This window comes from Lactuca serriola, chromosome 9 (assembly GCF_051521515.1).
Source record: "Lactuca serriola cultivar US96UC23 chromosome 9, Lser_US96UC23_V15, whole genome shotgun sequence".
NCBI classification, from domain to species: Eukaryota; Viridiplantae; Streptophyta; class Magnoliopsida; order Asterales; family Asteraceae; genus Lactuca; species Lactuca serriola.
The window spans coordinates 51,443,951-51,460,118 of NC_136416.1; the positions used below are offsets into that span (position 1 = coordinate 51,443,951).

At 33.9% G+C, this 16,168-nt stretch overlaps 3 protein-coding genes across 3 annotated transcripts; all 3 read right to left on the reverse strand.

The window, feature by feature from the left end:
* Positions 1 to 361: 361 nt before the first annotated feature.
* On the reverse strand, positions 362 to 3,731 carry LOC145073246 (Ribophorin I). Its single transcript, XM_079019800.1, has 10 exons — positions 3,534 to 3,731; positions 3,045 to 3,089; positions 2,312 to 2,946; positions 2,078 to 2,225; positions 1,811 to 1,987; positions 1,666 to 1,734; positions 1,347 to 1,436; positions 1,119 to 1,277; positions 817 to 1,041; positions 362 to 739 (listed from the first exon to the last, which is right to left on the reverse strand). Exons 1-10 carry the CDS (start codon positions 3,627 to 3,629, stop codon positions 548 to 550), a joined length of 1,836 nt encoding a protein of 611 aa, XP_078875926.1. The 5' UTR covers positions 3,630 to 3,731; the 3' UTR covers positions 362 to 547.
* A 4,463-nt stretch (positions 3,732 to 8,194) lies between these two features.
* LOC145072876 (MLO-like protein 9) lies at positions 8,195 to 11,940 on the reverse strand. Its single transcript, XM_079019363.1, has 15 exons — positions 11,533 to 11,940; positions 11,356 to 11,413; positions 11,032 to 11,261; positions 10,804 to 10,920; positions 10,651 to 10,708; positions 10,450 to 10,535; positions 10,263 to 10,337; positions 10,064 to 10,152; positions 9,917 to 9,966; positions 9,756 to 9,796; positions 9,455 to 9,628; positions 9,226 to 9,261; positions 9,055 to 9,122; positions 8,765 to 8,825; positions 8,195 to 8,673 (listed from the first exon to the last, which is right to left on the reverse strand). Exons 1-15 carry the CDS (start codon positions 11,647 to 11,649, stop codon positions 8,428 to 8,430), a joined length of 1,506 nt encoding a protein of 501 aa, XP_078875489.1. The 5' UTR covers positions 11,650 to 11,940; the 3' UTR covers positions 8,195 to 8,427.
* Positions 11,941 to 12,366: 426 nt separating this feature from the next.
* On the reverse strand, positions 12,367 to 15,815 carry LOC145073123 (protein S-acyltransferase 21-like). The gene is made up of 10 exons (XM_079019683.1): positions 15,261 to 15,815; positions 14,896 to 15,009; positions 14,691 to 14,817; positions 14,410 to 14,609; positions 14,221 to 14,289; positions 14,068 to 14,139; positions 13,853 to 13,981; positions 13,693 to 13,773; positions 13,399 to 13,605; positions 12,367 to 13,296 (listed from the first exon to the last, which is right to left on the reverse strand). The coding sequence occupies exons 1-10, from the start codon at positions 15,303 to 15,305 to the stop codon at positions 12,454 to 12,456; spliced, it is 1,887 nt and encodes a 628-aa protein (XP_078875809.1). The 5' UTR covers positions 15,306 to 15,815; the 3' UTR covers positions 12,367 to 12,453.
* Positions 15,816 to 16,168: the final 353 nt, after the last annotated feature.

Consider the following 16,168-nt stretch of genomic DNA (forward strand, 5'->3'; position numbering starts at 1 on the left):
GTTCACTTCTTGAACTTTACACGATTTAGATTTGTAGGATGCCTTACCTTCATGGACCATGTTATGGTTTAGGTTTTATATATTTTAATTTGATAACTTGCATAATGAAACAATGGATTGTAAATATGTTATCTAGATCGATACAAGTAATAATTGTAGTTTGATGTATTGCATTGCAATTTGCAAATGATGAATCTGTGTGTTTCGAATGTAATAATGTTTACCACTATAAAGACAGCAAATTAAGTGCAATGGACCGAAGGAAGTGATGTAATGAATTAAGTGCAATGTTTACAATGGAATAAAATGGACCAACAATCAGATTTTAACTTAACAATTCTTGCATCAATAGCAACATAACTAAAGTCTAAAATGCTTAGGTCTATCCAGTATAAAAATCAAGTTTTTCTACAAAAGTTTAATAAAAAAAAACCTCAATACATATCAAAGTCGCCTTCACAGTATTATCCAAAACAACACAAACTCTAAGTCCCTTAAACTACTCACGTAACCTCATTAATCTGAAAAAAAAAAAAAACATATCTGATTAAATATCTTCAACAAACTCAACAAGATCATCAACTTCCTGCTTCAAAACTGTAATCTTCTGTTGAATTGCAGCCACACGATTCTCAAAATCTTTTCCCCCTGATTTCTTCTCATATGAATCCACCACCATTGTGTGTTTCAACATAATCTTCTCTTGCAAATCTCTCTCTTTCACAACCAACTCCTCCACCTACAAAACAAAAACCATTTTCAATAAAAAAAAATGAGGCTGAAATTATAAAACTGATGTATAGAGAAAAAAAAAACCTTGGGAAAAATATGTGCAGCTTGTGGGGAAGACTGTAGGAGGGACAAAAGGGGCTTTGATTCTTTAGAAACATCTTTCAATAAAGTATCCGCTGCTTTGCGGACCGCTTTACAAGCCTGGACATCACCTGTTCTAGAAAGTTCTCTTAAAGAAGCTTCCAGTTTTTCATGTATCAATAAACATCTGTTTATCATATCTTGAAGCTGCTGAATCGTTCCCAAAACCTAAACAAAAAAAAAAAAAGGATTTTGGTTTATTAAATGAAATGAGAAATATTTAATCAAGTGTTTTCATGTATTACCTCATCCCATTGCAATTTTGCAAGATATGAAGGTGAAGACTTTGAGATTGTGAAGTCAGCATGCATGTAGATGATGCAAGCAATGAAGAGAGAGAAAAATCCCAATATCAACATTAATGGCTCTGTAAGTAGTGAAATGTTGCTGAATTTGTAGTGGACCTGAAAAGTCAAACGTATAAATTTAATTACCAAAATAACCTTAATATAAATGAATGAATGAATGAATACCTGGAAATACTGGTTATGCTCTGGGACAACATTAATTTTTTCTAAAACAATCGTGGGCCTACCCGCAATATCCAAGTGAGAAAATTTTGTCTGAAAAAAAAAAACATAATCCATTAAAGTAAATTACAAAAACAGTCCCTGTACTTTCTAACATGTTTAGTTTCAGTTTTGGTCCTTATTTCAAGATTCCATGAACATTGAAATAAGGACCAAAACTGAAAAAAGTTTCTATTTTAGACTAAACATCGTGAAAATCAGAAAGATCAGGGACCATTTTGGTAATTTATTCAAAGTATTAAAAGGAAGGAGTTTTGCAGACCTCTTGTGATTGTTTTACAGGGAATGGAACTGAAACAGATATATCTTTTGATCCCTCAGGCAGAACAACCTGCATTCATGAAAAGAAAAGGATTACAAAAAAAAATATTTTTACAAAATACCCATTTTGCCCATCTTTCTTTTACCTTCACAGTAAGGTTTTCAACAAGAATGTCATTCATGGGTGAACCAAAAGTAATATTAAGAAACCGAGTTTCTTCTGATTGAAACAAGAAATCTTGAAGTGGCAAACCGTATCCAATTGTGAATGAAGTTTTCCAACCTCCAAACATTGGATACCGAGGTTCAATTTCCAATAATGTCTGCAATTTTTTATAAAAAAAAAAAACTCATTAGAAAAATAAAAAAGTAGAACTCAATTCATTATATGATATAATGATATAATCTCTCACCTTGCTTGAATCACCATATATATTAGATGTTGAAATATTCCCAATGGCATCCCTGTAATAAATGGAATGTGCTCTTGGTGGCAACATGGCAAGAAGATTCCGGAAAGCTGATGCACCTCGTATATGTGGCCTTGTCTGGAAGTCCAGCCTGGCATCATAATGATGACATCAGCAATGTCAAGTCAAAATCAAAGAAGATAAAGTTATAAGCTACAAAATGTGATGTGATATTACCTTGAAAATTCACCAGTGCTTTGAGCACCACCATGAATGAGGGTATAATGTTCAGTGACTTGTACATTGCCCCAATGAGAAATCTCTATTTCTTTAACTAATTCGTGTGCAACTGCAAATGGTTTATTACTTGGAAAGTGGATGATTACTGGAGAGTATGAAAAAGGAGGGAGGTTTTCATAAGGACCATATTTGATCTCTGAGTTTGAGAATTTTGTGGTTTCGAGTTTTGTATAAGATTCAACGTTTTCAGATGGAAGTTTGACTGTCATTGACTGGGATTTGACTTTGTAAGGTGAGGGAAAGTGTGCAGATTCCTGGAACAGGAAGAGTTGAGATTCTGATTGTGTGATTTTTTCTGGGAATGGGCGTAAGGTGTGGGTGAATACTGCTAAAACATCCATGGTCAAACTTTCTCCTTTGACCAATTCTTTTGGGAGAGATGCAGCATACCAGATTAGTGATGGTGGTGAGTCAGCAGGTTGGTTGGTTTTGATTGGGAGATTGGTGGTGGGACCTCTTGTTTTCCCTTTCCCTTCTGTACTGACTGCTACTAAAACTGCTAGATTGTTTGCTTGGTGTTCTGGGAAGGTTAAAGATACCTTGGAAACTGGATCTGGACCTGTGTTTTCTACCTGCAAGGTAGGAAACATTCCAAATTCTTGGAATGGATTAAAAATGGTGAAGAAATGAAGAGGTGAAACGTGAAATAGGTTTTTGAATGATTATGCACCTTGAAGGACATGGTCATTCGTACAATCTGTGAAGTCAGATCAATCTGCAATAGAAAATGAGATTCTATAAGGTTCAATGAAGACAATCAAAAAGTCGAACATTCGGTTGTAATGGTTTAGTTGAAGCCATTTGCCAATTGTTTATAGCTGCATTCGAGTTTGGCATCAAAAGTAAAGTCGAGTTCGAACTTGATACCTATCTTAAGCTTTACAACAACAAATTATTAACTACGCTAGACTTCATAACACTTCAGACAGGATTAAAAACGTTAGCATTATCAAATCTAAGCTTTTGTTGGAACGAATTGTGTAACAATCACCTACGAGTATGATAAGTTGATAACTCTACTTACTAAGAAATGAAATCAAACTGAGCTCGATTTGTTCAATAACAATACAACCAACCATATTAACCAAAACTTCGGATCCGATCAATAATTAGCTGAGAATATTAGAAATGAAATCAATATATACAGAAGAACGATTACCCGTCGATCAAGCTTGGAGATGACTAGATCGGAAAGCGCGGGGCCCCAATGTACAGCAAGTAGTAACAGTAGCAGATCAAATCGAAACCTACCCATGATTTTATCTTCTTTCTTCTAATGTATTGAATTAGGGTTTATGATATCGGAGTGAGAAAAATAGAGAGGTTCCTCGCCAAATTAAGGACACAGAAGTTTTATGCACGACCAAGAAGTCATGACTTTTTAAAATGCGCCGATAGATGCGTTATTTAGCTCAGAACTGGTATAATGCGCTAGTAACCAATTTTTTTAAAGAGGCTAACGAATTTTAGGTTTTATTAAAACTAAAGGTGATAAAAACTTATACGACACCAAATCGATACGAAATAAATGGGTCTGAGTAAGATATTTCAACCAGTTTAATTAAACGTGTTAACACAACAACACGACACGAAAAATAAACAAGTAAGGTTAGGATTGAGAATTTCAACCAAAATATGACTCGGAAATGACCATTTATATGTAAGTTTCTTAATGTTTTAAACAAAGCAAAAAGACCAAAAACCAAAACAATACGTAAAAGAAAACCTTTGGATTGACTCGTTTTGTAACATGGAATACACTTAGTGGTCTTAGTTAAGACTTTTATTTTCAGTTTTTTTGTTATCGCCCAAATTACACAATCCTCTCAACCATTCCCTCCTCCTCATGATCTCTCCCTTCTCCTTCCAACTCATATTCATTCTATTTTGCTTTCTATACTTACTATAAATTTAGCCATTTCGCCTCCTAACTATTACATTTCCTTTCCACCTATCCAAAACTATTACATTTCCTTTCCACCTATCCAAATCATACTCTTTCGACATGTTTAATATTTCAAACTCACATGCCACGACACATTTTAAGGTATACCCCTAATCCGAAACCTGACACGAACTCGACAGAAAAATAAACAGGTTGACACGACACGACACGTTAATTAAACGGGTTGGGTTAGGATCAAACTCTCTCAACCTGTTTACCGTTTTAACACGACACGTTTGTCAGGTCTAATTAAAACCAATTTATTTACATGATTTATCAATAGTTTGTTAATTTTGTTTAGAAAATTCCATTGAGTTTTTTTGGTACATTTACCCGGTTATTATTTGACGAGTCATATCATGTAGCTGATGACCTACAATTATGACATTTTTTATACTCATTTTACCACAAACATTTTCATACATATTATACAACTTAACTATTATTGTATGTACCAAAGGGTTAACTGCCTAGCGGTAATTCAGATCTCGGCGGGGACATATGTGATTATTTAGGAATAGGTTGGTTGACGTTTCAAAAAAAAAACTATTTTTGTATGTACTATACCAATAATCTTACAAATTTATTAAAAAGAGAATAAATAATGATGCTGGGTTTCAAAGCGGTGACCTCATGGAAAAGAGGAACCGACTCTACTAAGCCAAAAGAGAAGGAAGAAGAAAGAAGTAAGTGAAGAGGAACATTAATACATTATATGGATCAAGGATTCAAGGTAACGAGAATATGCTATCAGACAAGACAATTATCTATTGACATTGAGCTTATGATGAAATTAGTTGTTTAAACAAGATAAACATATATTCGTTTTTGAGTGAGTTGTGTCATGATGCAAAATCACAACCAGTTGAAGAATATGAAACATTTGATCAGATGATGCTAATTTAGATGAAGAATGTGGGAGAGATCCTTAGTTTGATATTTATTCGATTTTCAATCTTACCCAACGTTGTAAAAATCTAGGGATGAGATTTTAAAATACCTAATAGATGAAATTTATGTTATGAAATTATGTTGTTGCAATTGCGTTTCAACTTTTTAAAAGAATAACCATAAGAGATTTTTAGTGAATTATTGTTGTAGAGAATGTACCTTAAGACTTTCAGCTTCATGGATGGGGGATGTATAATATTTCCAAATAAATAATTAAAACTTAACCCCAACCGTACAATGAGCTTCAAGTTGGTTTCCACTGTAACCTTTGCTTGGATTAGAGGTCACTACACTAAGGAAATCTTGCAAAATAAAAAATAAGTATTGAAGAACGTAGATTAGAAATTATAAAGAAGTTTGGTATTGAGATTAGTGTTGGGAGACAATTTAATGTATTTAGTCTCATTGAAGGTAACTTAGAAGAACATTATGCAAGAATTTAATCATATGCTAAAAACCCTAGAAGAACAACCCCAAGTTATAATGTTAAGATGAATGTCTTAACAATGTTAGATGGTAAAAAATACTTTACTAAGTTTTATATGTACTTTCAAGGAGTTAATTTGGTGTGAATAAAGTGTTGTCAAATGGTAATTGAGCTACATGGTTAATTCTAAAAAGGAATATGCATCAAGGAATTCATATAAGATGTGGGTAGGGATGTCAATAACTATATTTTTTTAGTTTTGTAGATAGTGATATGTGTTGAAAATAACTAATACTCGAAGCGGTTGTTAGACTAGTATTTAATGATCTTCTCATGATTATGGAAATGATCTACCATTAATTTCTGAACAACACAAGGTACAAGTTTAAATCAACTTATTGTTAACATTCATTCAAGACTAACAATGCAACCACTTTCATTATTAATACAGGCTTGTTGCAGTTATAAGAGACTTATTGCCAAATACAAAGCATAATGCAAGACACATATATGCATATTTTATAAAAACGACTCAATGATGTGCAATTTAGAAACCTAATATTGGAATTAACTAAGTCCACCATATAGTCATCTTTTAAAGTTACAGTAAAGGGAATTGAGAAGTTTAACCCACCAACTCACATCCACTCGATAAGAACTTCGAAAGAGACTTAGTGTAACACCCATTTTACAATGCTTTTTATATTCTGTGGTTTAAAATGTTTTATTACATCACACTTTACCAAAATGTGGTCCAATAAACTTTTTGAGCATTTGTTTAAGTACTAATAAAATTAAATGTTACTAAATTCATATTAACAACAACCATAACAAATAAATAAGAATCAACAACATATTATAACAATATCCTATTTACAAGCTTCACTCCATCTAATATTCAAAAGTGCTTCTAATATGACACCAAACTTCTTCTAGTCTCTAAATACTAACCTCAAATACATCCATAATATAACATAGTAAAACAAAAACGCCTCGTGAGATACATGAGTTTAGACACAAACATTTATATATTATTTTATACATTTTTATTGAAACTTCCAAAATATACCCTTGTGCAAATTCTCTTTCAAAACTTTATATAAACTTTCATATAGTATAAACTATTCTTGAAAAACATAACATAATTATACTCTAAAACATAACCCTTTCTTTCATACCATAAGTTATTTTTCGAAAACATATTATATCCTTTCTTAGGAAATCATAGACTTTTCTTTCACACTATAAAGTACAAACTATTCTTGAAATCATGGTTTACCTACACTTTGAATTCATAAAATTTTCCTTTATATTTTAAGTTACCAATAGAATAGTTATAATAAAAAAAACATGCTTGAAATCATATATCTTTCATTTATACTTCCATACAATTATCGTACTAATGTGCAACATAATGTCATGAAATGTATGAGAATAAGAACACCATTTATATTTTAATTATCTTCAACATACATAATAGAAAACATGCTTGAAATCATATATCTTTCTTTTATCTCGAACCCTTAAAGTTTAAGCAAGAGGCAAACTGGTCAAAAAGTCAATGGTCAAAGTCAACAAAAGCACATCGTGACCAAGACCATGCGCTTTGCACCCACTATAAGAAAAAATAGTTGTGAAAACCCCTAAAGTGTGCCACGACACCCAAAATTCGCGTCGTGTCATATAACTTTTAACCTCCTTCTATTAAGCACTTATTCCCTTAAGTCATAAGCTCAAAACTTCAGATCTGGATCTTTTAAGTGACTTAATGGATAAAGCTATCCATTTTCATCGCTTAATCTCTTCTAAACTCTAACCATAACTCTAAAAAAACCAAAAACTCATGCATGACACAAGGGAATGCATGCATACTCATTTTTCTATCTTTTAACAAGTCTAGAAATCATTTAAGTCATTCATATGCTTCTGAAGTTCTCCAAAAACTCCAATAAAGGGACCAAAGATACAAAAAATACTCACAAAACTAGATCTAAAGGAAAAAGCATCAAGGTTGGAACTCTTCTGTTAACGATTGTTTCAAAAGTGATTACATGGGAATCTCTATCTAAAAATATTTATAACCGTACAACCCTAGCAACTATAGGTATGAGCTCATATACAAGGAAATTTGGAATAACAAAAAAATGTTCATACCGCGGGAGTCCCCCACCCCCATGGGTTAAGTGTTTGTCGTGTATGGCTTAAGGCCTATCGGTCCTAAGCCTACTCGAAACACTTATCTCGTCAATATATGACGTCATGTTTTTTCACTTCCTTTCGGGTCTAGGTCACCAAATTTCAAGGCGGCACACATTTAACAAGATATTCTAATCATACATATTTAACATATAGTTAATTTGTAAAAAGAATAAGAGAGGAAATGTTGTGGATCAAACTAATATATACTACAAATTATATGGTCTACTTAACCTATTACTAGACACCAATTGTGCCACATCTAATTAGATAGGAATGAAGAAGATAACAAAATGCACAAATAATAAGACATGAAACCGAAATATGTAAATTACAAATAAGGAACCAATTGAGTGGGAACAATATATGTACCTTCTAAACATAATCACATATACTTGTATGCCATTCTTTGATGTTCTCATCATCATGAATATATCTTCTAGTATATATTAGGTTCATATATATATTAATTAATTTAATCAACAACAAACACAAAATGAGCTAGAAGATCAAAGCAAGTTAGGGGTAGATCAATCATGAGGCGTTCTTTTTATCTTGGGGAATGTCTACGCTGGCCACAATGTGAGCCGATTGGCCCGAGGAAGCGTGACCCCCGTCAGCAGAGTCTGGAGTAGCACTTTGTGCTGCAGCATTTCCAGACGTCGGAAGATGACCAGATTGCCCCTTGGCATCCTTCTTTTTCACTGCATGTTTATGCCAATGCTTGAGGGCTTTCGAGGTCTGATCATCGAAAATTGTTCTCTTCATCTTCGAACCCATCTGCACAAAAAAAAAAAACATCATATTAAAGATTATCCATTTTGACCCTTAATTTACCCTAGTTATTAGTGGGAATAGTAGTTAGAGGTACCTGAGAAAGAAGGGCATAGAGTGGAAGGATGCCATAAGCGCATAAGACTTGAACTATTATTCTGTTAAATTAATAAAGCAACCATATCAAAATCTTCGAATTTGCATGCCCAATAATAACTCTCATACTTAACATGTGAATATGTGATGCAATTAGAGCCACCATGGAATTTTTTTTGTATTGGATAAAGATTAAAAGTACAAACTTTTGATCCAACACAAAGAATGAATACAACAAAAAGGTCTCACTTTTGTTTTTCTTTTAAATAAAAAAACAACTACCAAACTCACCCAATTAAAACTCTAACAAGTTGAAGAAGAGGCTTTTGATGAAAGCAAGAGAAGAGTCCGAACTCATACTGTAGCAATCGATATCACATCATGTACGTAGTCAATCATATTTATAAATTAGCATATATATAACTAGTTTTTGTAAGAAAAAAGATAAAGAAAACTTAATACCCATATCCAGAAGAAGTGTGTTAACTCAAACGCGTTCTGGACATACAAAAATTCACAACTCACAAGTTAGCAAACTATTAAATTAAGTTGCAATAATTTATAACACAGCAAAATGGTATATATATACTGAAAATGTTTGTTACAATAATTATATTGTAGTATATAACTAATATATATCTCCCAAGTCTTGATAGTTAACTAATGAGAGATCGACGAGAAAGATACGTACCATGAAGAGCGTGAGCTGAATTAATGAAAGAATTAGCGAAGGATCCTTTAACCAAAAATGATTATCCGTGACTTGAACAAGAGGTACGCCTTCTACAACAGCATGTCTTTCTTGGATTTCAATAGCCATTCGTGCTATAATGGCTTGAAGCTTTGTTCCAACTGCTAAGATTATCTTTATCCCAAAATCAACATTATAAGTTACTAATTAACAGTAAAGAATTAATCAAGATTCTCTCTCTTGATCACATAATTAGGAAATCGTTAACTTTTCTTGATTAAATGCATGAGAAAATCCTTACAACAACAGGGAATAGAGATAGCCAAATCATAGCATGAGTTCCTGTGTACATGCATAAATCATGAATGTATTATTATTATTATTATTATTATTATGTAATAATATGTATGCATGGATATTTATACTTAAAAACACAAGGACTTTGGATAAATTAAGATTCACCTTCAACATTGGCAAACAGATAGATAACCGCAACAGTCCATAACAACGGACTGAAAGTGTCGCCAAATTTATTAAAATTCATACAGCTGAAATAACTGATTCATATAATGCATGTAGTTATAATTAAGAGTGTATGAAACTAATTACCCTACTCCCACAAGTATTTTAAAATCGTCTTCAAGTGACCTCTTTATGTATTTTTGAAAGTTAAATTGACTTCCAGGAGCTAAATGAACCTGTATATATATATGTCAATAGAAGAAAGTCATGAATATTATATATTAAATAACTATTAGTATTTTTATAAATGAGAAAAGAAATTGGGGTTGTAGAATGTAGAACTCACAGAAATGAACCCATGGCGCATCGCCATGTAATCTGATCTACCAACAGAGGTAAAGAATTGCCGGAAAAAACAGATCTGAAATTCAATGAATTATTTGTTTGTTAATTACTTTATTAATTAACAAACAGTTATCTAATAATTTAGAATAAGAACATGAGAACTAAAGCTAGTGATATAATAGTCTTACAATGTAGAAGAATGCTGAGGATCCGGTCTTGGTGGCATGCCCTTTAACAAAAGATATTTCTTTTGTAAGCCGATACCTTGAAGGATCTACATAAATAATTAAACATCATCACAAAAATCATCAAAAATATGAAGAAAAAAAAATTAACACAATAAAACTTTGGTAATAAACGAAAAAAAAAAGTAATTAATAATTAAACACCGTGTCCGGATTGTTGTTGCTGCAAGATATCTTTTTCCCAGTGTTTCCACTCACGGATCTGCATCGAAAGAAAGGCTTTAAGATGAGCAAAATAGATCAAAAGAAAATTCATAGATTTTGTTAAAAAAAAAATTATTTATAAATTAATGTCACCTTTGCTCTTCCACAAATCATAGTGAGGGCACTATAAATAACATGAAAAACTGCCAAAAAGAAAATGAATATGTGGAGTTGATGCAATCCTGTAACTGTTATAAGCTGTTCGTATCCCTGATTAATTGATTAAAACATAATTTAATTAATTAATTAACTCCATTGTTAAATGATTTTAAACGAATATAACATAAATAAGCTAATTAATTGTAGAAATTAAATTCTTACGGGTTTGCATTCTACGGGTTCGCCGCCTCCTAATTTTCGATGAGTATCATACATTAAAAGCCTGCGACGAGCATCTTCAGCATCGTCTTCGTCATCTTCTGGTTCTTTACCATCGGGTTTTCTTTTGCATGGCAAGAAATCTTTCGTAAGTATTTTAGAAACACAAATGGAAGCAATCGAGTTCTGACAAAATGTCAACGACAGAGATATAAATCCAAGAATCATAAGCTCTGCATGCAACCATAATACACACATATTATATATCAATCATCAAATACAATATATACACAAAAAGAAACATTCATATAATGATAATATTCTTGCCTGCTTTGATCTTTTCCAGTGCTTCAAGCAGTCCCTCTTTATTTCTATGTTTCAAATGCTGAAATATTGTAAATGCATGTATCGTTTAGTTATATTGTAACAATGTAACGTTATATATATAAAGGATTAGATGATTATAAAAGGTTGAGCTAGGATTATATATATATATCTATTTACATGTCCAACATGATGAATAGCTTTTTCCATCAAGATCGATATTATAACGATGATTGCACAAACCAGGGCTACAGACCATGTTGCGGTTTCATCTAGACCCCTACCTCCTCCTCCCATTTTAACCTAAAAGCAAACAAACACCACCAAAATCGAATTATCTTCTCAAAACTGTAGCTTTTTCTTAAACATCACATCAATGTTCGTTTTCTTTGTCATCAACGTAATCACCCATAGAGATATTCAAATGGCTTCAAGATGATGATGAGGATGGATTCTTTTTTGTGGCTCTTTGGATATTGATATGAAAAAGCGGATTGAGAAAAGGAGAAAAGGTTTCTTGTATTTGCTGGTCCTGACAGAAATGGACCAGGTTGTGTACGGATGGATGAAAAACTGTGTATTTTGGGAGTCAAATTAACTAAAAAAAACATATTTCCCCATTTTGATAAAAAAAAATTACTTTGAAAAATGCTGACCTTGAAAAACCAATTAACGAGAGTGTTAATAGGGAATTCAGTTACATGACCACAAATCTTGGCCACAAGATATGTTTACATCACAATGACAACCCTCACATTTATGCAAATCACAATGGCACCCCTTTTGTACCCAACATAGTTAGATGGATTCAATATGCTTTGATAATGTATTTAATTTTATGTTTGCTATATAATGTCTATCAAATTAAGAGCTGTTTACGATGGGTTCTTAAGTTGATTATCATTACTTGTTTAAAGTGTTTGCCAAAAAGAGGCCAACTCTACACAAAAAATGGTGTCTCACCCTTAAGACACAAAGGTTGAGTGTGTTGAAGACAGAGGTATGCATGCAATAGGTCAAGAAACACAACAAAATTTGCTGATAAATATTCAAGAAACAAATCTACACAAGTCCAATAACCAAATTAGATAAACAATCTCATTATAATCTAGGAGTCTGATTTTGCTCATTTGGCACAAACACCGGTAGCTGCCCTCCTCTCTGCGCTCTACCTTGCTGATAATAACTCAACGCGCCCGACCCCCTCTGACCACCACCCGCTACCCCACCTGGCGGCCCGGTCCCGCCCCGACCACCACCAACTAGCGGCCCACCAAAAAATATCGACTGTCCCGTATACGTAAGCTCCGACCCCGAAGCCTGAGAGGAAGAGCCACCACCCATGCTTCTTGTAGTTGAAGCAGAAACAAATCTCCCCGCTTCTTGATCCCAATACACCGAGGACAATCTCGTACTTTCACCAACACCCAAGTTGTTATTGTTATTGTTTCTCCTAGGAGGAAGAGGAGGAGGAGGTGCCACGTGTGACACCACCATTGGCTCATTTTTCCCTGACCATGGGGACTGATTCGCTGAAGACTGGTACACAGGGTTAAAATGGTCTCTACCAGGAGCCGGACTGCTTAAATTACTAACACTATGATTACATGTATCCACGTCATCATCCCTGCTGGCACGACTAGGCGGATAAGAGCTTTTTGAGTGGCTCCTTTCATGAAATTTGTAATGTGAAGGGCTGCTTCTCCCACTCACATTGCTACTTGATAAACGGTCAGGATCGTATTTAGATCCTATAGGGCGCAAAACAGAGGATGAGGCCCTCGCTTTTGCCCCTGCTTTGATTGCTTCATTTGAATCCAGTTTTGCAAGCTTCCATGCGCTGATTCTCACAGGGCGTTTTGGTAAATTCTTACCCTTGTCAACTGCATCCGGATCCACCGTTGATGGTAGGCGCCCTGGTTCTAGATGCGGGACCACTTCGTCCTGAATAATTTTAGAATCCGATATAATCAATCACATGGTAAAGAAGGTTGTAGAACATTCTAGAAGATTATGAAAGACTCTAAAAGGGTAACAACTAACAACCTGTTGATCCATAAAGATTCTTGGCGGTGTACACCAAGCACCCTTGTGTTGTAAGCTTAAGCCATGGGAGCTTCTTCCACTAATGGCAGTGATTGCAGAGCTTGTGGGAGATGATTGCAGGCTTTGTTGATCCATTCCATCTATCGATGCTCCTGGAGGCTCACTTTGAGTCCTCATTGCAACTACATATTCGTATGTTGTGATCCCCTGTGTATTAATAATTGTAAGAAATTGTTATTTCTAATATATATAAATTTAGAGATTGAGGTATAGAAAGAGAGAAAAGAGAGGAACCTTTTGGATGAGGATTATGTGAAAAAAGAAGAGTTCGCATAGTGGAATAGTGGCAAGAAAAGAAACAGCAGTACATATAGCCTGAAGAAAGGGTAAAATAAAAAAATGAAGTTGAAATTACGAATTCGTCCTTGTACATGACTAGAAAGAGTGAAGATACCACAACAGTTGCAAATGGAGGTCTACTAAACCCATCTCCAAGGCGATCTGCAATCTGGTTTTCTGTAGATTTTTTATCAGCAAAACATCGAACAAGAACAGCAATCCCGACCCCACATTCAAAAGTCAACTGACATTAAAACACAATAAAATATTTAGAATTACTTTTGATAGATTAAATATCAAATGACAAATTTTTTTCGATTATCAACTTACCCAAACAACACTTACAGCCATTAGGCACACGAATGTGAAGTAATTTTTCCTCCCTACACAATTATTCAACCACTGCACAACAAATAATTTAGAATAAAAATTAATTTTTCCTCCCTACACAATCATTCAATCATTTTGGAATTTGGATCTTACCCTACAATGATGATCAAACCCATCAACACATTTATCACAACTTCTGCAGTGTTTGCTATACTTTCGCACCTATAACAAATTAAACTCAAGATTTTAAATAACTTTTCCAGAAAATCAACAATCATATATATCATAAGAAGTTGCGTATACAAAATACAACTTCAGAAATCGAATAAATAAAATAGATACCTCAGCATTGCATAGTGTACAAAACAAAGCTTCTTCCTCCCCTCCTTGTTGCATATCTTCATCTTTTCTACAATCCTCTATAACAATACAACCACAAAAAAATCCCCAAATTTTTGAACAGCAACCTGAGCTACCATTTTCATATATTCCAACATTCTGAAACCCAATCTTGCTAGCTTCTCCAACAGATGATCCATTTCCTGATACACAATTCAAAAATAAACAATTACTTCAAAGATTACAAAATGGGCGGGTGGGTCAAAACAATTTGGATCACTAACCGGGTACTTCGGTTCCATTATGGGATCTATAAGGTGATGCAATTGCCCTGTTTGGGTCAATTAAAATGCCAGGATCAGCAGGATCTATAGCTGTGCATCTTACATAAAGGATAAATACACAGAGAGCCTGAAAGATTGTAGTGATAACAATGGTTATCATGAAGAACATGGAGATAGCTGATTGAAGGGTTAAAAGGTCATTTACCAAGAAGGAGTAGACACCGATTGCCACATGTTCGTAGATGTCCTTTCCGAGAAAAGGTGAGAAAAATGCATAGAAGGCAACTGATAGTAAGAAGTATACTGTAATAGCCACAACCTGCAAATTGATTAGATAGATTTGGATTTATCAACCTCAAACATGGTAGTGTGTGTTTTTGTAAGAATGACAGTTGATTCATATGGTAAATCTCATAGATTTATTCTCATACGAACCACAATCTCTAACAATTAAGCATGATTAGACAGAACTTTTACTTAAAATACTTAGAATCCAACCCACATTGCAAAAAATAGGGAAAACACAAACACGTAGCAGATCGAAGTAGCAATTTAAGCACAAAATCGAACCTGAAAAGTGTGAGCAGGAAGTTCCCATCCATGCCGCCTAGCCATGATCAATAAACGAAGTCAAAACTCAAAACCCCTCAAATCAAGAGCGTATTTACAGTCAAGATCGTCATAGGAACTCGTAAAGTAAACCCAGGAAACAACACAAAGCACCAACTACTGTGTGCTCCTGTATATCCAGTTCAACGGTAATAATGGGGAAGATTGAAAGTCAAGGATAAGGTAGTTGATTGTGATCAGATGTTAAAACCCCAATAGAACCCGACCCCACTTGGATTCCAGAAATTCTAGGGTTTGTGGGTGGGTGGGGGTTTGAGGAATGGATCAATGAGGCGTGGAAGAAGAAAGGAAAGTTGGGGGTTATTTTGTATGATAAACTAAAACTGTATCTGTATGATCCACAACTGCTTCATGTGCATTTGATTCCATAGAATAGGTTCTCTTGTGAAGTCATGCTGCTAGTGCTTCCATTGGGTTAAAGGCTTAAAAGCACAAATATTTTAGTGGCAACTGCTGTGGACCAAGTCTCTAGACAGTAGACACACATGAGTCCTCTTGGCCTATGTGTATGATTTAACAATTAACGGTGCGCCATTGAAAGATGTTTAGTTAAATTACAAAAATGGTGTCCATATCCTTTTATTATTATTTTTATTTTATTGGTATTATTCTATTAGTTTTTGAAAGACCAGAATCTATATAAAACTTTGAAATAAATACCAAGCAACAAACATACAACTTTAAAGTAAGAACCAAAATCATATGACCAAATATGAAAAGTTTTAGATAAACACCAAAATTAAGAAGTTTTGGAAACAACAATGAAAATTATTCTAATTTTGGACTAAACATGGAAAAAATCATAAAGTTTGGGTTTCTTTGTTCAAACAATTTTTATCTTGTGAATG